This window comes from Natator depressus, chromosome 1, assembly GCF_965152275.1.
Source record: "Natator depressus isolate rNatDep1 chromosome 1, rNatDep2.hap1, whole genome shotgun sequence".
NCBI lineage: Eukaryota > Metazoa > Chordata > Testudines > Cheloniidae > Natator > Natator depressus.
The window spans coordinates 234102223-234128230 of NC_134234.1; the positions used below are offsets into that span (position 1 = coordinate 234102223).

Consider the following 26008-nt stretch of genomic DNA (forward strand, 5'->3'; position numbering starts at 1 on the left):
TGGCTTGCTTTTTTAATAACTTGTGGATTTTGTAACTATGCTATGGTATTGCAAAAGAAAATGAATTAGCCAGGCTTTTGCTAAAAATTCTCCCTTTTGAGAGCTTCAGCTTTAACATAGCCTGATATACTGTTTCACCCCAGCACAGAGAGAACTACTGCAGGATTTTATTCCTCATAACTGTGTATACAGATATATGTAAACAGATCAGAGAGCTATAACCCAGGAAATATACACAGGGGATTAGATTTAACCCTGAGCTAGAGGTGAGCCTGAGCCAACCTCCAAAATCTAAATACTCCCAAATCTTTGGGAGATTTGAACTCCAGACACATTTTTTACAGTTTGGGGCCCCTCTCTAGTTAAAAATTCACTCAAGAGGGGTCTGACCCCATTCCAGTTGCTGATTCTTCCCCACAAGAAACCTGAACATCTTCCCTACAAACAATTTCCATCTCAGCATCCCCCAGCTCATTACCAGTCTCCTTAATCTCCTGCAGACACATGCTCTTTGTATGGTTGCAGTGATTAAGCTGAGTTGCATTGGATGCTCATTGTGGGGCTTGGGAATTCACCCTAGGCAAAACTGGCAGCTTTCCTTGGATTCTTATTGCTCTGAATACCTCCCCTTTCCCACAGTCTCTGGATTAAAGCCTCGCACCCACCCTCTCTCTGCCTTTAAAAACTATCCACACATAGGTGGGGGGGGAGGGGGATCGATCTAAGATATGCAACTTCAGCTACGAGAATAGCGTAGCTGAAGTCGATGTATCTTAGATCGACTTAGAATCACTTACTTCACATCCTTGCGGTGCGGGATTGACCGCTGCTGCTCCCCAGTCGACTCCGCTTCCGCCTCTCACCCTGGTGGAGTTCCGGAGTCAACAGCAGAGCGATCGGGGATCGACTTATTGCGTCTACACTAGATGCGATAAATTGATCCCCGATAGATCGATCACTACCCACCGATCCGGCGGGTAGTGTAGACGTGGCCTTAGAGACAGAAGTTATTTCCATCCCCTGCTTAACACAGCTACTTCTCTTTGACATTAACCTCTAAATATTCCCATATCATTACTGATGGAGATTTGAACCGAGGACATTCACTCAAGTCAGCCTGGGAGATAGTCACAGAGCCAAGCCTGCAAAACTGATCATTTTCACCTAATATAGGAGATGGGTCCAACCCCAAACCCTGGATTTTAAAGCTCCTCCATTTTTGGTGGTGTTTAAAAACCAAACCTCAATCTCAGATTTGCGGCAGGGTCCTCTCTTTATAAGGGGCCTAGTCACATCTCCAGATATGAAGCACCACTGTGCTCTGTGATGTTTGAAATCCATGTCTGAATTCTGAGATTTGCATCCATCTACACAGAGAAATAAGATATTCTGTGAAAGCACAGTTATTCTAAAGCAAGGTCAAATCTCTCATGTTAAATCAGCAACATGGTTATTTGAGCTGAAATTAGAAACTTCGAGTAACAGAGTTTTCTAGTGGAAGACGCAATTTGGGGTACAGCATGACTTTCATATGGCACAGTGGCTGCTAGCATTAAGCAATTTTTGTAGGCTTTATTGAGCATGTAACTGGTATTTGACAGCTCTTGTATGTTTTGCAGCATTAGCTATGTTGTAAGAAGTTTTGAAACAGTTTACAAGGTTCTTAAATTTCTCAATTTCCTTCAAGTCTCCCTTCTAAGGTGCTGGACCTTTCCTCATATTCATCTGAAAAATATGATGTAGAAAATTGATTTCCTCTGAAACATTTAAGCCTGGTTTTGCTCAAGCTCTTCTGATGTCACAGTCTCTCTCTTCCATGGTAACCAGATACTAAAACTCCAGGGCTGCAAGTATTTAATCAGCTAAAAGCTCACAAAGGGAGCACCTCCCAATTAAAAAAAAATAGCAACATGAAAAAGTCTAACACAGGAGAGGAAACAAGAATCATCAATATGGGAAACAGAGGACCTCTTAATTGAGCTATCTTTAAAAACTAATTTTCAGTGACACCAGGCTTTTAAATGCTGTGTAAAATACATCTACAAGGGTGAATTTCTGCATGTGTCCCTTTCTGCCTGCTGCTTTTCAGAAGCCCTGTTTGAAATATAAAAAGCATGGAGGGGAAAAAGATGCCCCATAAATGACTCCTGGACTGCAAAGTGTAAACTGCACTTTGTCAACCCATCATACATGTTCAAGTTTATATCATCAGAAATAAATGGTGACTGCTGTTTCAGTCTATATATGGAAAAGGTAACGTCTGTTCCAGAGCTGGAAAATCGCCCTCAGTTATGCCTCTTTCTCCGAACATATATAAACACATAGCAGCCAATGAAACAGAGGAGGCATGAGAAGAGGCTTATCTGTGTGCATACACTGTCTAATGCTACTGTACATAAGCATATGTTTGTTTGCCTGGCAGCTTTTTCTTCCTTGATGTGCGCTGCCAGAAACTCAGTACATAGTGACATTCAATCAAAAAGATCAGCAGCTCATTAGAAGGCACAGGAATAATACCTGTAACAGATATATGGCCCATTTGGATATAAATCTGCTAGGGATGGTGTTTCTATGCAGTCAACTACACAGGCCTGAACATGAAATGGTACATTTTCCAGTTCACCCCAGGTCCTAACACATGCTACTGTTAGTATGACATCCAGATTGTCACAGTTTCAGGGTAATTGGATCTGTTTTTACCTTCTGTGGTCCCCCATTTAAGGTTTCTGGCTCCCAGATGTCATGTCTCTTGGATGAGACCCACATCTCTCTCCCGCCTGACAGGGGCTTTAAGGCGGCACAGTTCCCTGCCTTACACTGTGATATCCACAGCAAGCCAGTTTGCCTAATGGCCAGCCTCTGTGTGTTGCTTTCTCTCCAAGGGCTATGAACAGTATATTGACAGCAGTTACAAGTTACTTCACAGCTCTTTCTAAGGAAGCACCTTTATTCTTAAGGTAAAAGCATTACAGAGAAAACAATAGACAGATTTTAAACACACACAAAAATATCATGAGTTACTCATCAGCCCCCATGGGACCCTAGTAGGCTAGAGTCTTTCCAAACCTTCTACAAGAGTTGGAGTCTCCCTTGGACAGAAGGTCCTATCATTTGCTGGACCAGAAAGAAGATCCCTAGTCAGTTTAAATGCATCCTTTTTACGACAGAAGCCCTTTCTTTGTCTGTAGGTCTCTGGAAAACCCAGTGTGAACATGCATATGCAAACGACCCCAGGGGGTGGTACTTCTCCAGACGTGTTTACAACTTGAGTGATTCACCTTAAATCATCATCCATTGTTTTTAGTTCCTGGAGAAGCTAAAAGCAACCTTCCCCCACAGCTGCCTACAATTCCTGGCCCACAGTGATACATAAACCATTCATAACCTTAATACAATATGTTCCTCCAAAGATATTTCACGGGGTTTCAATATTTGTCACACAGATCATAAATAAGTCATATAGTATATCACCACTATAGGGGGCCGAAAGAGCAAGGATTCCTATCATCACCAATATGTGCACGAATGAGGCCCTATGGGCCAAAATGCAGACCTCCATTAAACCCGTGTATCTTCAATTAAATCAGTGGGGTTGCATGTATATAACAGAGAAGATTTCCAGCCCCCAACATGCAGAGTGTTCACTTTTTATTTTCTGTTTTCGTGCTGCATTTGTGCGGCAAAATAAGAAGTAGGAGATTTGGCCTTTACTATGTCTCCATTTTGGAAGGCCTCACAAGCTTTTTTTCACCATATTATGCCCTCTATCTTACAAGGGGCGCACGGGGGGAGCATATTTTTTAGTGTAAAAGTGATTTTGCGAAGAGCTGGTGTAACTTGGCCTTGACCATGTACCTGCAGCATATAAGCAAAATCAATGAAAGTGCATTATCAGGCCTCCTGTCTTCAATGAAAGCTGTGCTCCAGATGGGATGAATGGATCCTCTAGTTCTTTACAGTGGAAGTATTTCAACAAACAAAGGAATGCACACACTTAGGGCAAACAGGCTTTTATACAGTACTGGGATTTCAGGGGTTACATTTTGCTATAGCTGTGACCTAAGGTTTATTAAATTAATCCAACGAAAAGCAAGCCCAGTGATGAATGTCACTGTAGATTGCTGTCAGATCTTCCAAATGTTCATGGGAATGGTTTTTAATGTCCCTCCGGAGGCTAAGAATGTTTGGATGATATGACATGGGAAGCACGGAAGGAACCAAGCCTCAAGTTATTGGATAGCTCAGCAGGCATAACAACAAACGAATTAGGGATAAGGAGAATATTTACCAGGACCTTACCATTGGCTGGAAACTTGCTACATCCCTAGAGTTGCAGAACAGCAAGATCCCTAGGGTTTACTGACCACTGGGATGAAACATCTGAAATAAGCTGATAATGAAGTTTATAAGGTCAGCAAAGATTCCAGCTTTCCCTACTCTGAATCCCACAGTATGGAACATGTTGTTTCCAGTGAGAAAGATGTCTCAACTTCCTCCTTTATTTAGTAACTGGAGCACATGAGACAAACAGCAATTGACCTTTTCCCTGATTCAATCTAAATTTCCCATTGTGTTGTTAGGGAAAAGTTTGTTCTAGTCACACCACAAGAGATGTAAAGAGAAGATGTCAAAGATCAAAACAGTTTAACTTTAGATACAGTTCAATTGCTCATATGAACACAGGAGAGAGAGAGCGTGAGAAACCACACAGAACTTTTACTAGTTTAAAATCAGTTGCTCCATCCACCCAGCCACCCACATATACACACTGGGTTTTCTAAAATCATCTAGGCTGAATTGTGAATAAGTAGTAGCACTCAGCAGGAGTGACTGGAACTCAGATGCAATCAGTCGAAAAGCAAAGGTTTCAGTTAATGCTCAAATAAATTGGTTAGTCTCTAAGATGCCACAAGTCCTCCTTTTCTTTTTGCGAATACAGACTAACACGGCTGCTACTCTGAAACCTGTTTGAATGTGGATATCTTTTATTCTTCTGCAAAGCCAAAAGCTTATTTAAATAATGCACCGCATTATTTTTTAATTTAGGTGCTTAGCTCTGTAGGTTTGGCAAGGAAGGACAAACTTTGCATACACTATAGAAACAGGCTGTGAACTACTATACAGTAAAATCTGCCTTAAGCAACCACTTAAAAAGGTGAACAAAATCAGCTCTATTACAAAGGTGATCTCCTACTTTAGGAGAGCGATACAGTATTTAGTAAGATTGAGGTTAATTTGGGGGAATAAGACAGGCGATAGACTAAGAATAGTAGTCTGATATACAAGGGTATTTATATAATGGGTGGCATAAAAATATTTTTGACTGATCTCATGGGTGAACAGCAGCTCTAAGCCATGTCTAAAATACAAAGAATTATCCAAATACTCCATAATTCCTTAACTAGGTATAGAATTAATGAACCAGATCACCCACTGATCAAAAGTTAAAATGAAAAAGCATTTTTATAATCAAAATATTCAATGTTAATATGGTTTTTATTCTTAAATCTACATCAGTTCAAATATAATCCAGGCTGTTGGAGCCTGTAAAGTAACAATCAAATACAAGAAGTTTACAGGATGTGTTCAGAAGCACAGAGGATTTAGGTTCTGACCCAAAGTCTATTGAATTCAATAGAGAAACTCCCACTGACTACTTTAGGCCTTATCAAGTTCTTTGTAAGGAGTCACCAAGCAAGAATAAAAAGTGGGTTGCCCTATTTGCTTAGGGAAAAATGTGAGCATCACCAGTGCATGCCTCATGTGGATCAGTGAAAAAGTAGGCATGGGTCAGTGAAAACTTAAGCAAGGCCAGAGGGAAATTTGCAGCACTGTAAGCTGTCCCAACCACTGTCGAACCCCGAACAGCACTAGGGCAGTGTAAAGTGAGGTTTCTTTGGGGAGTCTCTATACTATGCAGGTTTGAGTGCATGGCACCTCAGAATTATGCACTGTATACTTGGGCTGGTGCCCGGGTGTACAGCGAGCTCAGTGAATGTGTGTGTCACAGACAAAGTCATGGTCATATCCTTTATGTTATTTTAATGCATTTGATCTCTTAAAGCTTTAAAATATATACTTAAAATCTATACAATAACTAAGATCTGTGCAACACAGTTCAATAAAATGCACATTTTCCCCCAAACTTTGTGTAAACCTTCAAAACGATTGAACATTCCATTCTGTATTTTGCTAGTAGATTAGCCAAAAGCTACTCCTGCTCCCACCAAAGTGAACAGCATTTTTGTCGTTGTCTTCAATGGGAGCAGGATCAGCCCCAAAGCTGCCAGTTACTTTGTCTCTGGCTCATTGTAAATCTATATTCAGTTGAGTCTTCTGTTTACGAAAGCAGACAATACAGAAGTGTAGAACTTCCAGACAGCTCCAAGTTTCTATTTATTTATTTATTTAATTTATTGCAAACTCTTGCGAAATAAAAAGCAGGCCCGTACCTTGTTGAGACCTCTATTCTTCCAACTATCCAGGGTTTATATACATATCTCTATATGTGTAAAGAGAATAGTCTGTATCCCAAATAGCAATTGCACATTAAAACCCATTAGAAGAGAAATGATTGAGCGAGTTTTGAACAGTCTGTCACCTAAAGTTAACCAGAATGTATTTCTCTAGAGGGATTTCTCCCAGCTTTTGTTTTTTTCTTTTAAACCTTTATTTATTGCAACAGACAGTTGGGAGGCTTCCAAACAGAGAACTCACGGTGAAGTGCTTTTGAGGTCAGTGAGGCCTGAGGATCCACAAAGGGACATAAGCGTTGTGACACCCATTGTCACAACAGCTAACTTTTAGGTGCCTACAAAATCACTGGGACAACAATGGGATCCACAAAGCCTGAGTGAGGCACCTAGGCTCTGTATACAATGAATGGGGAGAGATAGGAACCTTAGAATGGGATCTACAAAAGCCAGCAAGCTAGGTGGCTCCCCGCCTAAGCTAGCCAATGGGAGATGCTCATGAGGGGATGTGTCCTAACCCCTACCCCTCTCAGGGAGATAGGCACCTAAGTCCAGGCTGCACAGAGGCACCTATCCCCACTAGTGCCATGCGAACTGGAGGAAGATAGGTGTACCTCCACCTTACTCTCATGAGGGCATGACCCAGTAGGCTTGTTTGGAGGCCACCAAATGCCACACAGAACAGCAGGGCGAAGGAAGACACACTCCCTTATCTTTAGCTCAGTGGTTAAGGTGCTCATTGGGATGTGTGAGATCCCTGGTTCAAGTTCCCCCTCAGCCTGATGAGAAGGGTGGAGCTGAACAGAGATCTGCCATCTCTCGGAGAGGTGCCTTAGCCACTGGGCCATGAAATGATTCTCCCTCTTTTTCTGGCCCAATAAATAGTTAATTGTTCAATAATGTAATTAACAGTGGAACAACGTGAATAGGGGTCTCCCTCAATCTCTCCTATCAGAATATTCCATAGCCCAGTGGTTAAAGCACTAATTTGAGGGGTGGCAGATCCCTGTTCAAATTTCTTCTCATCAAGTTGAGGGGGGACTGGAAGCAGGGCTCTCCCACATCCCAGGTGAGTGCCCTTAGCACTTGGGTAAAGGGAGCTTTTTTCCCCACACTGTTTTGTGTGGAGTTGGGCCGCCAGTGAGCACGATCAGGCCCCACGCACGACCGAGAGGGAGGACACCCTATCTTCTTCCGATTCATGAATCGCTCTGGGGCTTAGGTGAGGGAAAGGCACCCAGGTGCCTAAAGGCAGGCAGCAGTGTGCATACCAAGGGCCAGAAACATAGGCACCTAGGGAAATATTCACTGCAAAACCTTAGGTGCTGAAAGAGTTTTGGTGCCTACAGGGTTAGGCAGCAGCCAAATGAGGTTTTTGTGGATCATAGTGGTGCCTAAAAATGGAACTTAGGCACTTAAATCTGGAGGTTAGGCGCCTAAGTACTTTTGTGGATCTGGGGCTGAACGTTCTGAGCCTGGAGAAATTGTGAAAATGGCCCTTCAGAATAGGAGTGTTATGTTTTGATGCACAGTCCTCAACTGAGCAGGGGCCATCAATCAGGCTTGTACCCAGTCTGCCAGAAAACCTGGTTTTAACACTGGCCATTTCCTACCATTTCTCCTGCTTCTGGAGATACAGGCAGGGGAAAAAAAGTTGCCCTTTACACTGAAATCTCTTTTTAATCCTAGTTTCACTCATATAAGTTGTTATATTAGCATCCATGACAGTAGTTTTCCGAGCACAGGATTTTCAAAGGTATCATTGACTTTTATGGGAATTGTGCTCCTAAGTCACATCAGTGCTTTGGAAAATTCCACCCTGATTGACTTATCGATATGGATCCCAACCTACTGCTATTGAAAGCAATGGCACCTATCCCACTGAGCTTGGAAGTACTCACAATATATGTTCCAGACTGGATCTGATTTCCAGCCAGTACTATATACCTTGTTCAAGAGGCAAATTGCTCTTGATTAAGAACTGTAGTTTCTCATATTCTTCTGTAATTATTGAGCAAGTTCTTCAAGGTATTCAAGATATTTTCTTCCTTTTTAAAAAAATAGTTGACACGTATACCTAGGCTTGGCAGAAGTTGATATTTATTTTTCATAAATGTTTATTTTTAAGCATATTTTTTATCCATTTAAATGTTCACACTCGAGGGAAATTAGGTGGGGTCAGACAATAATTATTTAATGGCAGTAGATGTTAAAATTTGAAAAGTTAAAGACTTCTAACAACATCTCATGTAAAAATAAACCAAGTAAATAGCCTTATATCAAACTGTTATAAGTTCTCAAGCTGCATTTTTCCTACTTTACTTATCTGTTAATTTCGATTATTATAGATGGAAATATTTTTTCATCAGTTTGCATGTGTACAGTGAAATCAACCATTTACTAATATAAATCTAGTACTTCAAAGCCTATATATATATAGATATAGATATAGATATGGTAGACATGTCCTTAAATTACATTTCCCTGTGCGATCACCACATTGTATATACTCTCTGTCCTGGCCAATATTCAGGGAAGTATTTATCTCACTGGACTGGCCCATGGTACAAGATGTAACCACGTCTGAACATGGCGGTCAACAATCATGCTCGTTAAATCAGGATTTAATCATGGTTAGCTGACATAATGCAGAACATGTTATAAATCCTTGTATACACTTGGTTAAACTGTGCTAAGACCCAATACAGCTAACACAATTGCTGACAACTGTTTATACAGCATTACATTTCATAGCATAAACCAAGCCATTGTGGTATCTTTCTTGTTAGGGACTCATCTGGAATGATCTTTCCTAGTAAGGAAGCTGGCAATGGACATGCCAACGCACGAGAGATGTGTGAATGGTTTTTCAGTTGGATGTATTGACATTTTGCTAGCCACAATCCCTCATCTATGCTGTTATCTGACCGCAAAATTTGAACAAGAAATTCACTTCTCTCAGAGGGTTCATCCACTTGCACATCAAATAGTCTTAAAAAAAGTCTTAAAAAAAGGACCACACCTCATAAAACATGCACTGTGATCTAAAGATTTAGAAGTCTAGAATGTTTTTCAATCATTGTCTCTTTTACTACTTTATGGCACAGACCCATTTCTTATGTAGACTGATCAAATGGCACCATCAGAGTCTGGTTTAGACAAGCTTAGGTGCCTAAAGCTAGGACCATAACTCCATATTTAGGCACCCGACTAAGTGGTCTCAATTTTTGAGGAGCTGGCAACGAGCTATCAGACCATTTATTTGAGTGCTTTAATACAGATTTAAATACGTAACTTTTGGACACCCATGTTTTAAAATGTTAGCCACAGTTTTCTTGAAACCATAAATAATTGCTTTCTAAAAGCATCTCATTTTGCAGGTGGCAAGGAGTTTATTACCAGCTGTGTCTGATGTAACATGTAGAGGTGAGTGAGGGAGTTCAGCTGGCTAACAGTGATCACTACACAAATGACCTAGATATTCTGTAAGGGTGACTTCCCCATGGATAATAGCACCGATGAACTTTCAAAAGGCAAACTTTAAAGCTATTAGGAAAATGGTTTTAAAGTAAACTGAATAGTAGGGAAAAAAAACAAACAAAACACTTAGGTCTCAGCCAATGGACTATTCAATAACAGAAGTCTGTTCAAAAAACACGATATCAGAAGTATAGGATATCTGTGTATCATTAAGCAAAAAAAGATGAGACTAAAACCATGATGATTAAATGGCAATGTACAGGAATTCCTTAGGGCATAGATGGAAATTCTGCACAAATGACATGTCTCATCCATCTATCTATAATAGACTGCAGCACATTTTCCAGATAAGGATAATGGGGCAAAGTCAGAATGAAGCAGAAACAACGTTACCGAGATCAAGCCATATGGAATTCTTTAAATGCACTAGACCAGTGTTTCTCAACCATTTTGACACCAGGGACCAAGGCTTGCTGCCTTACTAAACTGTCATGGACCGCTTGAGAGAAAAAAAATGAACAGGGCTTCACTGGTATTTCTTGCTGTTTTTTCTTGCCAGGCTTTTCTTTTTTGTACTATTGCATGTAAGGCATTACTTACTTGCTTATCAACACAGGGCCATTACTTCAGTTCTATTTGTTAAAATAAAGTCCAGTTCAATAGGGGCGCTGGAACAATTTGGATAGTGGGGGTGCTGAGAGCCATTGAACCAAACTGTAAACCCTGTATATAATGGAAACCACTTCAAGCCACCCGTAGTTCCAGCACCTATCCAGTTCAAAAAGTTATGTGATATGAAAATGTTAACCTGATTTTTAAACATTGTTTCAAACGAAGGCTACCAATAATTTTGGCTACAAATTTTGTATACCTCATTTTGTACATTAGAGACAATTCAGTTAATTTAGTTTAAAAAAAATTTACAAAGTCAGATGCATTCACTCACCCTACTGTTAATGACATGTCTGTGCCTGTCTTGTAGATGCAAGTCTTTCGATCTGGGGATGAATGTCTGACACGGACACTTGGAGCATCTTTCCAGTGCTCAGCTGGTTGCAGTATTTTGTTTTCGTTGCAGTCATCATTGAAAATCCAATTTTGCCGGGGTATGTGGAATGGAACGGGAGGAAAGTTTTGACAGTGAATTCATTGAGTTGTGGGTATTCACTTCTGACTTTGATCCAGAAAACAGGTAGAGTCACTTCATGAAACGGTAACTTCAGACCCTCATCACTTGACAGTTCTAGCAACTTATCCTCCAATGATAGGTTTCAGAGTAGCAGCCGTGTTAGTCTGTATCCGCAAAAAGAAAAGGAGTACTTGTGGCACCTTAGAGACTAACAAATTTTGAGCATAAGCTTTCGTGAGCTACAGCTACAGCTCACGAAAGCTTATGCTCAAAATCTGTTAGTCTCTAAGGTGCCACAAGTACTCCTTTTCTTTTTCCTCCAATGATAGTGACAGAGAGGTCTCAGTTTCTAGAGAGGAAAATGGATCATGAACCCATTGCTTTCCTTTTTGTGGATCAGAGTCTGATGGGAAATAGTCCTCAAATGTTTGGAGAGTTGATTTTAGATGGGATGCAATATTTTAGGTAGGAGAGGCAGATCCAAACCTTTACTATCATCAATAGCCAGAAATGCAAAAAAATGGGAACATGTCATAATAGTTGCACCCGACTTTCTCTTTCCAGACTTGAGTTTTTTTTTTTTTTTAAAGGCCATGATCTTGTCAGCCAATACAAAGACATTTGACATACTCTGCCAAATATGCAAGTTTGGCGAGCCATTGTAAATCCTGAAAGTATGCTGCCAGAGGAGACAGAAAGGCTTCAAGTTCACATACACTCGGTTTAATACTTTGCCATGGGATAACCACCACACTTAAGCGTGTGAGAGTAAGTGGTGGTGTTCAGACCCCATTTCTTCACACATTGTAGCTAAGATGTGAGAATTGAGTCAATTTGCTTTCACAAAATTCACAATTTTAACAACTATACCAAGGACATAAATTTCTCGGCTGCCAAGACCTTTTGATAAATAAAGCAGTGTGCTGCTTGAGCAGTCGGTGCAACTTCCATCACTCTCACCACTACAACTGAATTGTGGCCGCTCCGTCAGTGCAAATTCCAATGCCGCGATCCTACTGAAGTCCATGTTGTCACATACTCATCTAGGACACAAAAGATTTCAGCACTTGTTGTGTTTTGTGGCAGTTCTTCTCAGCAGAGTAGATCTTTGTGAAATGCACCATCATAGGCATAGGCATATCATAGGTGCACATAAACAACAAGAACTGCTGCGATAGAAATGTCTGTTGATTCATTCAACTGAATTGTAAACCGGCTTTCTATCAACTGAGCTTTGATATCGGTAGAAGTGGTATAGCTTGACTTTAGTAAGGCTTTTGATACTGTCTCACATGACCTTCTCATAAACAAACAAACTTAGATGGAGATACTATAAGGCGGGTGCATAACTGGTTTGGAAACTGTTCCCAGAGAGTAATTATCAGTGGTTCATAGTCAAGCTGGAAGGACATATCGAGGGGGTCCCGCAGGGATCGGTTCTGGATCTAGGTCTGTTCAGTAGCTTCATCAATGATTTAGATAATGGCATAGAGAGTACACTTATAAAGTTTGTTGACAATACCAAGCTGGGAGGGGTTGCAAGTGCTTTGGAGGATAGGATTAAAATTCTAAATGATCTGGACAAACTGGAGAAATGGTCTGAAGTAAACTGGATGAAATTCAATAAGGTCAAATGCAAAGTACTCCACTTAGGAAGGAACAATCAGTTGTACACATACAAAATGGGAAATGACTGCCTAGGAAGGAGTACTGCAGAAAGAGATCTGGGGGTCATAGTGGATCACAAGCTAAATATGACTCAACAGGGTAACACTGTTGCAAAAAAAAGCGAACTTCATTCTGGGATGTATTAGCAGGAGTGTTGTAAGCAAGACATGAGAAGTAATTCTTCTGCTCTACTCTATGGTGATTAGGCCTCAACTGGAGTATTCTGCCAGTTCTGGATGCCACATTTCAGGAAAGATGTGGACAAATTGGAGAAAGTCCAGAGGAGAGCAACAGAAATGATTAAAGGTCTAGAAAACATGACCTATGAGGGAAGATTGAAAAAATTGGGTTTGTTTAGTCTGGAGAAGAGACGACAGAGTGGACATGTTAACAGGTTTTCAAGTACATAAAAGGTTGTTATGAGGAGTAGGGAGAAAAATTGTTCTATTAACCTCTGAGAATAGGGCAAGAAGCAATAGGCTTAAATTGCAGCAAGGGCAGTTTAAATTGGACATTAGCAAAAACTTCCTAACAGCCATGGTGGTTAAGCACTGGAATAAATTGCCCAGGGAAGTTGTGGAATCTCCCTCATTGTCTAACCTGCTCTTAAAAATCTCTGAACACCTGTCAGGGATGGTCTAGATAATACTTACTCCTTCCATTAGCGGAGGGGACTGGACTAGATGACCTCTTGAGGTCCCTTCCAGTCCTATGATTCGATGATCTCTGCAATATCAGTGATTCAACATGACTGTATCATTTGACAGTGGAATGCAATTCACTTTTTTGACAGCTCCGTCGCCCAAGACTTCACGATAGGGCTCTATTACAGAAGCCATGATTAATTCTTCACCAATTGTAAATGGCAATTTGCATTTAGCTATTCATAGGGATAGCAGCTATGATGCCTTTATATCAGACCTTTATTTGATGTTACAGTGTTGTATGGTAGTTTCTTTTGCCCCTTCACATCATCTTGCTTCTGTTGGAAGAATTCCACTGGCTTTTCTTTTAAATTCGGATGTTTAGTTTCAAGGCGTCAAATCATTTTTGAAGGTTTCATAGCATCATTGCTCAAGGGTCGTGCCACACATAACATAGAGAGGTTTCGGTCATTTTACATCCTCACTTGCAACAAACCCATACTTAAATGTAAGACTAATCGTATTTTTGATTGACAGCTGAACATTTCCTTTTCTAACACTTCTTCCTGATCATATTCGGAGTCACTCGCATCTCTGTTATGTTTTTCTGAACATTTTTTAGTTCTGAAAAATAGATCCAGAGGTAATTGCTTTGACAGTGACATTGTCTAGTTTCGCTAAGTAAAATTTTTATTAGGGCTTCAATTTTTCTTGTTGCTTTCTGTTAACTACTTCCTTCCAACAAATGAATGCAAATGTGATTTGCATATCAGTATCACGGGCACCCATGCCAACCCATTCGATTTATTTAAAATGTTCAAAAATAATTGAATGAATGCTGTGATGTAAAATGCAAGTACAAAAAAACCTTTACATTTTAAATATTAATATTCTGTGTTAGGGAACTCTCAGGGATTGGCAAGGAGGCTGGTCTGGTCATTGAGAAACACTGCACTAGAGTATGTAAGAGAGTATAGCCCCTCTAGAATACTGTGACAGGCTGCTCTATTCCCTGCTGGATAGCACCGCCTCCTGGTGATTCTGGGGATTAACTCAGTCAGGCCGACACCCCTTCCAGTGGTTAGACACTTTCAGTTTCTCCTCTGCAGCTCTTCTCTCACTCTTGGGAACTGCAGCTGTCCTCTTCGTGACTCAGCCCTATATCCAGGTCACTATTCTTCCAGAGGGAGAGCACATCAAGATTCTTCTCTTTAGCAATCTCAGGCAGTCTTCTGCTTCACTGCCTCACAGTGCCACTCCCGCAGTGACTGGCATGGGAATCTGGGCCCACCCTCTATCCAGGTTCTGGCTCAGGGACCCTCTACACAGCAGCAAGGCCAATTTCCTGCACCTTGCTGCCTTTACCTGAGTCACTTCCATACCTCCTGGCCCTCGCCACTCCTCTGAGTTTGACAATCTCTTCACTCCCTCCTCCCAGGGAGTAACTTTAGGCAACTTATCACTGTAGCCCTAAAGCACTCCTCCCTTCTCCCAGGAAGTGACTGAAGCCTTCTCCCTGCATCCCCTTCTGCTTTCAATTTCCTGTCTTTTGGAGAAGCCCCACTAATCCAGCATAGGTGAGCTTCTCTCTAATTAGCTGTCTCCAGCCTACGCTCCTCCCTCCTTAACAGCCTAATTCAGCTCTTGTAGGGCCAGTGTGGGGAGCACACCCCATCACAGATACCCAAGTAGTACATGGGATAAAGTGGTGGAAGGGCGGGTTGCAATTAAAAGCAATGATGATATAGCACAGAAGATAAGTCAATATTTTTTCCATCAGTTATTTACTGTTGATTGTGATGTGGAACTTCCTGGTTCCAAAGGCATTTAGACAAGAATTCACAGGGTGGTCTTAAAAAAAAAGAGAGAAGTGTCCAAAGAGGAAGATATGGAGCCACTCAAACTCACATGCAGTACAACACCAGACTGGAAGGAATTCCGCTGGACCAGAACTGGAAGGAATTCCACTGGTGGTTCCAAAGGCGATAAATAACAACACACTCTAGCCCAGATAATTACTAATGAGACTATACAATAACCTCCTCAAAACAGCAACTGTTCCTGAAGACTGGAAAGTAGTTAATGCAGTGCTTCAGCTTCAAATCAGAGCCACGGGGGATACTGGGAATTACAGACCAGTGAGCTTCACCTCAGTTCCAGGGAACTCAATTGAGCATGTAATTAAGGAGAAAGCAGAACATTACACTTGGATAATAAAAAGAGATAGGGACAAACCAGCACAGCTTCTGTAAAGGAAAATATGTGCCTCTCTAAACTGTTAGGGTACTTCACAGGAATAATAAATTAAATCATAGATACATAGGGACTAGTGGACATAAATTTCCCCTGATTTCAAAAAGCATTTGATGAGTTCCCTCCATAAGAGACTATGAAAGAAAATAAATAACCAAGGGTAAAGTATTATGCAGGATTAATAACTGGGTGACGCATAGACAACACAGTAACAATAAATAACTAGTCTTCAAAGTGGAGAAAGATAAGTGTGTCCTAAAGCCAGTATTGGGACTCATATTTCTCAGTATACGAGGCCTAAATTTCCAAAAGTGACTAGTGCTTTTGAATGCCTAACTTGAAACACATAAAAAGGGCTGATTTTCAGAAGTGCTGAGCATCCATCCTCTGAAATTCGGGCCCCTTTAAGGTGTCTCAAGTTGGCCTATCCAAAAAGCTGAAACTGCCCAAAATCATTTTTGAAAATGTAGACTCCACTTCTGCGAAGACATATCTTATGCTTAACTTTAAGCACCTGAGCAGCCTCATTAACTTCAGTGAAACCACTCAAGCACTTAAATTTAAGAATATGAAGTCTTTGCATGTTTCTGGCCTTTGTTTTTTTGGAGGAGGAGAGGTGTAGCAAGTGGCAGAAGTTGACTGATGACTTGAAACTCTTCAGGTTAATGAAAACTAAGAACTGTAACTCCAGGTCTACATAAAGTGGGCGACTGGCAGTATCATATAGGATAGAATTTAACTTAGATAAAGGTAAGGTAATAAACAGAGTTGGCCAAAAAATTTCCAAAGAAAGGTTTTCCATCAGTAAATAGGTTTGCATTTAAAACAAAATGTTTCACAGACCATTTTGAATATTTGACAAATTTTTTCAGTCTAAAATTTTTTCAAAATGGAAGTTTTAGATCCCCTCTGTTGAAACATTTCCCAAATAAAAATATTCAAGAAATAACTGAACTTTTAGAATTTTCACTTTTTTCATTTGAAATTGTGTTTCCCCCCATTTTCTGACTGTTCTCCAACCTTTGCTAATTCAAAAGCAGTCAGAAAGCATTGAAAGGGTTCTTTCTGTTTTAAAGCAACACTTTTAATGATAAAGAAACTCTTTCATTTTGAAGAGTTAACACTAAAACCAAAGTGTTATTCTTATAAATGAAAAGTGGCATTTTCCCCCACTTTCTTATTCTTCTCAAACTGGAAAAAGCAGAAAAACAGTAAAAAGGATGGGGAAAAACCCACTTTCCCATATTTTTGATGGAAAATTAGAATTTCTCAATGGGAACATTCTAAAAGGGATTCTTCACACAACACAGAATCAATCTGTGGAACTCTTTGCCAGAGGATGTTGTGAAGGCCAAGACTATAACAGTGTTCAAAAAAAGAACTAGATAAGTACATGGAGGATAGATCCATCAATGGCTATTAGCCAGGATGGGCAGGGATGGTGTCCCTAGCCTCTGTTTGCCAGAAGCTGGGAAGGGGTGACACTTGATGATTACCGGTTCTGTTCATTCCCTCTGAAGCACCTGACTTTGGCCACTGTTAGAAGACAGGATACTGGGCTAGATGGACCTTTGGTCTGACCCAATATGGCCATTCTTATGTTCAGCCAGCTCTAGTAATAAACATTGTCAAAAAATAAAACAAAAAACAACACACAACAGGAAGAGCAAAATTTAATATATGGGAAAGACATAGGGGTCTTTGAGGAGATCGGTGAAGGCACATAGGCAGTGCCTGGCAGCAATTAAACAGGACAACTGTGTGCATTGAAAAAGGATGGAAAATTACACATACATTACTATGCCATGACAAAAATATAGTATAACCTGGATTACCTCATCTCATTTGAGATGGCCACCTAATCAATAGCAGTGATTGTAAAAGTACAAAGAAAGGTGCTGAAAATGGCTGGAGAAGTGTAAGACTGCTAAATCTAGGACTGTATCAGCTAGCACAGGATTTAAATAAACCCTTTATTACCTAATCCTCCAAAGCAGAAGAGGTCAAGAGGAATTGGTTAGAACCGGAAAAATAAAAAAAATCAACCCCTTCCTCTTACACTGTCCTGTGTGCCTCAGCTAAAACCACATCTGCACAGGGATCCAGGAAGGACAAACAAGTCCTCCCACAATACACTAAACACCAATTGCTAGAATGGTTCCTGTTGGTGAAGGACTAAGAGCCCTGGGATATATGTACCCTCATTAATTCTAGCGCTAAACACATGCAGCTGCTGTGTCAGAATAGATGTGGGTATACTGGAATATGTGTGGGTCTGTAGTATGGACTCTTGGAGGCAGGCGTGGCTAACATGAAATCACATGTGCACAAGCCAGTATGTGGGTACACATTGCAGTGTAGACTTATCCTTAGAGAACACCCCTAGTGACCTCAACAGGGGCAGGGAGTACAGGCCTCCCTCAAAATGAGAACACAGGATAGTCAATACTGTTAAACTACAGGAATTTTTGAACAAATAAAGGGTAATTACTTCTTCACACTGTTTGAATTCTGTGGAATTCACTGCCTTGTGGCTAGATTAAAGAAAGGTGTGTAATTGTATTCCACTAACAAAATGTGTAGCTTTGTAAGATAAAATAAAAGATAATGAAATCTCATGTTTTGGTCTGTAAATCTCCTATGGGACTCAAAAAGTAATGTTCCTTTGGAGCACAGCATTATACTATTGGCTAGATACAGTATTAGTCTCCCCTCCAACCCTTCTGAAGCACTAGTTGCTAATATCTTTGCCACTAGCAGTGTCTATTATTTAATACTTCTGCTGCATAACCGGTGTGCATGGCACTTTAAAGATCAGATAGACAGACGATAAGCTCTTTAAGGCAGGAATGTTCTCTAAATCCCACTGAAGGCAATGGGACTTTTTCTACTGACTTTAATGGGTGCAGGGTTGGGCTTTAAATGGAGAGACTCGGGACATACAATTTAATTAGGAGGATACTGGACTGGGGCAGTTATTGATCCCTTTCCATTGCCAAATTCTGTTTGCTATATTTTCAACAGAAATGTTTTCCTGAAAATTCTCATGTCTGTCTGAATCATATTACTTTCAAAGGATTATTTTCAGAGTCGAGAGTGGACTGAATGGAAGGAGACTTTGCCCTGCATAGCGTGTTACATAATTCTTCAGGCTACTATAAATCTTTCAGTTTATTTACAGTAAAAAGAGTACTCTTACTTGCAGAAGACTGTGGAAGGCATTTGCTTATGATGCTCTGAAGGACAAGAGTTTGCTAATCTCACCCCCACCCCCGCCACACACATTTATTGAGAATACACAATGGGCATTTATATCTGTGGTAAGCAATCAAGTTATTTTTCTAAGAAAAGAAAGACCAGAGTATGGTAATCACAATAGAGTGGGGACTCCTTTTCCTGCAAGCCTTTGCTATAAGTGCACTGAAGAAAAATGTGACCACAGTGTGATGTAAGGATTTGTAAGATCAGATGCCGCTGATCTTTAAAGTTGCCTAAGCTACCTCACTACAATGCATATAAATTGTATTAAACAACAAAGCATAAGAAGAGAGTCAGTACAAATATAGTACTGAGTATTTTAAAAAGTTTGCTGTTGTTTTTGTGGGCATCACTTTAGGGATTCAACTTAGGTGAATTACTGATTTGGGGCATGGTCAAAAGGCAGATAACTTTTGGAGTACTGAGCTAAAAATTTACTAAAAGGTTACTCAAACATGGGGCTAACAAGTCAACTGCTTCAGGTCTGTGTGTGGAAAAGGAATGGATAGATGGATAGATGCAAATAGCATCAAGTATTCACTTTGTGGGTGATGAAAGTCTGATACCCTTGTGTCACTATTATTTGTCAGACAGTACATTTGATGAAGAACACACAATGCTCATGTGTATTACAGCCATCTTTCTCAGACCTACTCAGTATGCGAGAGGGCAAGGAATAAGCATATCGCTCCCTAGTGGCTACAGCCTATAGAAAATATAAGTCCTATTCCTACTAAGGATGCGTGAATGAGTCACAAGTTGGTACAGCTTTAGAATCTATTGAAAATAGAGCAAAATATTTGCATGGATGAAAAGGAACACAATAGTTGCTATTTAAATAAATGACTTATTTTAAATGGTACTTCTAGATTTAACACAGCTGTATAATATCACTACATTATAAAATAAAAATAATAGCTATAGCATTCCTGTCTAAACTTTGGGTGTTGAGCCTAATGCTGCACTCCAGGGGCCAAATCTTTCCCTCCTGAATCATTTTGCCCTCAGGCAAAAGTACCATTCAAGTAAGCTCCAGACAGACTCTAGTGGCAGCTTTGGCTGAGTAACAGATGCAGCACTTGACTCAGAGTGTATATGTATGTCTCTTTGTGACTCTACTGTGCGTTATTCTTTCCACAGCAAATTGGTAAAATTAAGGGAGCCCCTTGAATGACTGACAATGATTTTGAACACTGCAAATAAATCTTTTGTCTGGGTGGTTCAGAACTAATTAGCCCCATCAGCTTCCTTCATATCAGTACGCCCACACTTATTTCTGTCTAATATGCTGGAAGACAAGAAAAAAAAAGGAATGATTAACTCAAACGGATTCATTCTGGGATGGGTCAGGTGATTTTGAGGACAAGTGAAGGAAGGACTCCACACATCAATCAGATTGTCAATGCCAGGGAGATATTTTTATCCATCATATATACTGCTAAACAGTTTGTGTCAGGTTTGGGGTGTACTGAAATGTCTATGCACACTTCTAGTTATCATAATTTCATCCTAATTCATCCCTTCATAATTTCATAGTCAAGAAGGGAACTAGAATAGGTATGGCAAGTACTTACTTATCCACAGAATATGTACAGCCTGGATATGAGAGCTTCCACACAATAACTCAACTCTGACTAGTTGGGATCAATACTTGGGTGTAAATCATGGGCCCCATTGACATCCCCGGGGCCAGGATTTCACCCTATGGGTGGGAGTGTAGTTGATCCTGCATGCCCCGTCAGTGTTTGGTCTTTATGCTAAAAGTGACAAGAAGGATGTCAATTACATCCAGCTATGGGATTGATTTTGTGCTATAGACACCTGCCCAATAGAAAAAGAAATGAGACCAGGAACTCTTTTCTCATAGGCCAGCCATCAGATGGTAACTACTTCTGGCCACTGCTGAACTGGATCAGACTCAGACTACTGACCTAAAAGAGAAAATCTCCATATCCCATTACTAATTCTTTCAGCCCTCTCCTGATAAGGTTTTAAGAATGCTATAACATGATATGTATGATACCTCTAGAGATTATGGGAGAAAAAGCAAAGACTCATTTACAATTTTCATGTATGTTTTAGAATACTGAAGTTTTATCAAAACACTGTTTAAACTTTAATGTTATTGTAGGTACCAACCTTTTTATGCTTCCAAATTTTTGTGCATGACCTAAAATCTTTCCAAAATCTATATGGAACATGTGGCCAGTGTTTGTCAGCATGATGTTGTCATTGTGTCGGTCACAGACTCCCAGAATGAAGGTAACAACGCACCAACCAGCACAGGAATGAAAGAAATTCTTTATTGCCTAATTAATCAAAACAAAAACACAAAGAAGAAATATACAGTAATGTATTTTTTGTTATACTAACATGAATACCAAGTCCTACAAGCTCTTGTGCACATGCTTAAAGCTAAATACAGGCCTAAGTGTTTGCAAGTTTGGGACCTAAATTAATAACATGGGAACTTGCATAGTACAACAGACCAATGGTTCATCTAGTCAGTTCTATCTCCAGCAGTGACTTATTTTGGATAGTTCTTTTGCATTTAGGTGGAACCTTTCACCCAAGAACTCAATGAACTTTACAAACACTAATTAATGAAGCCTGGGCAAGGCATCCAACCTCCATTTTATAGAGAGGTAAACTCAAATATAGTAAGGTTAAGTGAACTACCGAAAGTATCAGAGATTCAGTGGCAGACCTGGGAATATATGACAAGGAGTCCTGATTCCTAAACTACTGCTCTAACCACTAGATACTCACAAACGCTGTCTATACTGCATGCTTCTTTTGGCAGCATGTAGAGTATGTACTCAGGTAGCACCCAGCATGGGTTAAGTCTCAGTGTAGACTGTGAGGCACAGTTTAGGCAACTAGAGTGAAGACACATCTGAAGGGTACCCGAGTACATACTATACGTGGCTCTCTACTAGCCCAAACCATGTAGAGGCCTGTTGCTTCCCAGCTGTTGGAGCCTTTCCCCACCGCAGGAAAAGACTCTAGCAGCTGGGAAAGGCACCAGCAATGGGGAAAAGCTCAGTGTGTGTGTGTGGGGTGGTGGTGGTAAAAGGGAAGAGTGGCAACAAGGAAAGGCTCCAGCAGCTCCCTGCTGGCTAAAGCCCTTCCCCACCACAGGGAAAGACTCTGGCAAGGGGGAGGCAGCAGGGAAAGGCCACACTGTCATGTGTAGCTCCATGTACTGTATACACCACCGAAATTGGCGTGTAGTGTATACGTAGCCTTATGGACTGATCCAAAGCTTTCCACTGAATTCAGTGGGCATTGTACCAGCACTTCTATGCTTCAGAAGAAGATAAAAAATCTCCCTCAAATGAACCTGTCCAACCCATCCCACCTGCCCAATGCCATATCACAGATAAGAGGAGAGTGAGAAGAGAATTGTTCCTAGCTCTAGATGGTGATCAGATTTATATAAAGCATGAGGAACTATAGCCCACGCAGGTTTTATCTTAGCTACTGCAGTGTAACAGCCACAGATAGCATTCTTATTTATGAGGGTCAGAACTGCCTGGGAATCTTATTAAGCTATTTGTCTCAATAATAATGTGAGCCATTTATATGCAGACTCTATAAAACCGAATTCACAATTATTAAGTTCTTGGTCGAAACCTCAGTGCATACAGTCCTGTACCATCTTTATACTATACTATCCAATATAAATAATTGTTTGAGTACTGACGATATTACTGTAGTATTATGGAGCTAAATCTAGTGACTGATTTTTATGGTAGCACTGTGGAGCGATTAGACCACAGCACAAGAACTCAATATACCTGGGGTGTATACCTGACTGTGCTACTTAGTCGCTAGGTGACTTTGGAGACATCATTTCACCTTTCTGTGCTTTTGTTTGCCCAACTGTAAGATGAGGATAATAATGCTTACTCACCTATGTGAGTTCAGTATCCAAGTGCAAAGTGTTAATAGCAAGAGAAGAGAAATGGTGAGAGCAGGATACAAACAATTATACAGACATCCTGCGCAATCAGAAATGACTATTTCACCTGTTTCAAAAAAATGAACGTAATGCGTAGCAAATTTTTTTTTTAAGAACATTCCATGTTATCTGACTTACTAAAAAAAGCCAACAAAACTGGATTTTTGACTGATAACGGATAGCTGTCTCAATTGTCAATCAAAATGTCAGCAGCACCTTTACTGTAAATGTATAATAATTATTACATTAAAAATTTAGGTTGAAAATTTGGAAAATAAATACACAACCACCCACCCACCACCACATTCTGGCAAAAAAATGTTTAAGTTGATGCCTACAATTAGGCATCAAATTAGATGTCTCATTTTCAGAGGAGCTCAGCACCTGGATCTCTCCTTAAATTGGGCAAAAAATTTGGCTACTAATCTTCTGCAGGTACGGGGATGTGTTCAAAAATTCCCCAGGATGCAAAACATTTCAAAGTCTTTTTGTGAACCTCAGGACATGCCCCGTCTAAGAAGAATGTGAAAAAGTGACTTCATGGCTTCTTTCTTTTAAGAGGAAAACCTCTGCTTCTGCAGTTTCCCCAATTTCCTGGATGATATATAACCCGATGCATAACACCAGTTTGCATAAAACCAGATGCTTTACACAGGATCCCATAATGTAGAAGGACAAAAATGACCTGATGTATCATATTACTAGAGGAATTCAATGAAATACAGTTTTCTAAAAGTGTGACATTTTCAAGCACAGAAAAAGATACTCTGTGTGTGATTATATATAAAACACCACATCTCACTATCTGGATAAAAAAAACCCTCTAGGTTCAGTATCTATTTACTTAATTTTATCTTCAACTTCTTACCTCACCATTGAATCTCCAAGTGTGGTATTTTCCTGACTTTTCTTATTGTTATTGAAAAAACACTGCACTGAATCTGGTCCCTAGCAATCTGGCCAAAGAAATGGATGTGCCTTTTAAGAAGATTTGATGGTATGTGTGATCTGTTTTCCCTGACTCCAGGAGATTGTGCACATCACCATTTGCTTTTTCATTTGTAAAATAAACAATTTATGCAATGTTCCATTTTAATATACCTCTTGGTAACTTGATTCCAAAGGATGATGATGACTGAACCATTTTTTAATTGTGTTTTCCTTCAATGGTCCTATCAATCCAGACTCCCTGTGGATCTTGGCTAGAGTTGTAGCATCTGATACCATCTGCACAAGTCCTAATCAGAGAGAAGGAGTTCACATGAAAAACTCACAATTTTAAAAAGGGGGCAGAGTGTTTATTAATCTGCATCACACTGTATCATATCACCCCCTGGAGAGAATTATACACACATTTCAATTAACCATAACAGTGTACACGGTATTGGATGATATAGAAAAAGGAAGATTGGGAGTTTCTCTTCTCCCTGCCTCATAAAACAAGAACAAAGGGCTATTCAATGAAATTAAAGGTAACAAATTAAAAAGGATCAATGGAAATGCTTTTCCACACAATGCACTAGACTGTGGAGTTCACTGCCACATGACATCATGGAGTCCAAGAATTTAGCAAGATTCAAAATGTTGTGTGGAAAAACATTGTGAGGTGCTCAGATACTCTGGTCACAGAAGTACCTAAGATAGACAGACATCCAGGGTTTATTCTCATGTCCTCCCTGTAGCCTTTAAAAAATATCAAATTGAGAGTTAGTGTAATGGACGGACCATAATTATAGCATCTTCCTTCTACAGATATAATATTTTATGGTTATTTTTTGAAGGGGAATCCTTCTGGCTCTGCCTTGTTCATGGAAAGAAAGGATGAAGAGGATCCCTTTTCAGTTCCCATCATCCCTGACTCCGCCATGGCTCCTGCAGGCCTCCCATTCCCCAAGCTTTCTCTGCAGTGTGGCTCAAAAAGCCGCAAATGCTGTATTTTTCATTTCTGTACTGTAGGTAATCTGGATACTTCAGCTCTTTATTGTGCTAGAATTATTTTCAGTAAAAAACGGTTTAGAGAGTCAGTAAAAAAAAAAAAGTCTATTGCCATCAGTAAATTTCTTTAACAAGTAATTGGCATCGTTGCTATGGCTTTGTTACGACAACCATAAAAGAAAGTTATAAATAAAGCTTTCATGAGAGTCTAGCTTGCCTTAAGCAGCGTGAACAGCAAGGGTGGTATTTCAAACAACACTGGGGGGTTTCTGGAACTTTATTAGTCTATAGCTGGCACCTAAAAAAGGGCCAGATTTGCAAAGGAGCTCAGCACCCAATAATTCCCACTGCAATACTTCTGATCAGGTTTTCAAAAGTTCTTATTTGGTGCCTAAGTGGGAGGTTTTTTTGAGAGTCTGAGACCAGTTGTGGATGCCGAGGCTTTATATTCAGGCCTGGGTTGCTACAAAACCTCACTAACTTGGGTTGTATTTCTTCTGAAGGGAAAAAAAGAAGAAGTTACCCTCCCTAAATCTACAAAGATGTTTAGGACCCAACTGAGGGAGGTTCTGAGCACTCTTTTCCCTCCAAGGAGAAAAAGAAAAAGACACCTGCGAAGAGAAATACTGAAGGGAGGAGTGCTGTGTATTACTGGTTTACATGACATATGCATCCTTTCTAATCTGTACTGACCTTGGCCTTTTCCTGTAGATAAACACTTATAAATGATCATTTGCATATCGAGTCCCTCCTGAAGCCAAATTCTGTCCATCACGCGAATAATCTGCAGAACCAGCATATCCTGACGTAGATCATCTCCAACCTGTGAAAAGGGCACGTGAAATTTGTGTATCTCCTTGAATCCCAAAGAGAGACACTTTTCTATCTCTTTTGGATTTTTTCCAGGCCAAAAACCCCAGCTACTTTCATTTTACAGTAAACCCCTGTAGTTTTGCTCAGAGTGTTCATACTGTATCAGAAGGAAGAAAGAATGGGATGATTTATACAGACAAGAAGTGTTTTGGCAACCACACTAACAGTACCATATGCCCTTTTTCTTGCTGCAACCTTTCAGTTTATTACTCACATGGAAATTACTGGTGTTTCAAATGCAATTGGGAGCTTGGATCTTTGTTGAGTGACATTTCAAAATCCATCCAATAGCAGATCCCTTTTCAGGAATGAGAGTACAAGTATTTGGCCT

At 40.2% G+C, this 26008-nt stretch overlaps 1 protein-coding gene across 1 annotated transcript in view; it reads right to left on the reverse strand.

Annotated features, from left to right (window-relative positions):
- The window catches only part of PIK3C2G (phosphatidylinositol-4-phosphate 3-kinase catalytic subunit type 2 gamma), a 330089-nt gene that overhangs the window by 88258 nt on the left and 215823 nt on the right, over positions 1-26008 (reverse strand). The window contains exons 23-25 of the mRNA XM_074938223.1: positions 25498-25627; positions 23971-24107; positions 21045-21214 (exon numbers count right to left, since the gene is read on the reverse strand). Coding sequence (XP_074794324.1) covers positions 21045-21214; positions 23971-24107; positions 25498-25627 — 437 coding nt within the window. The remainder of the gene's footprint in view (positions 1-21044; positions 21215-23970; positions 24108-25497; positions 25628-26008) is intronic.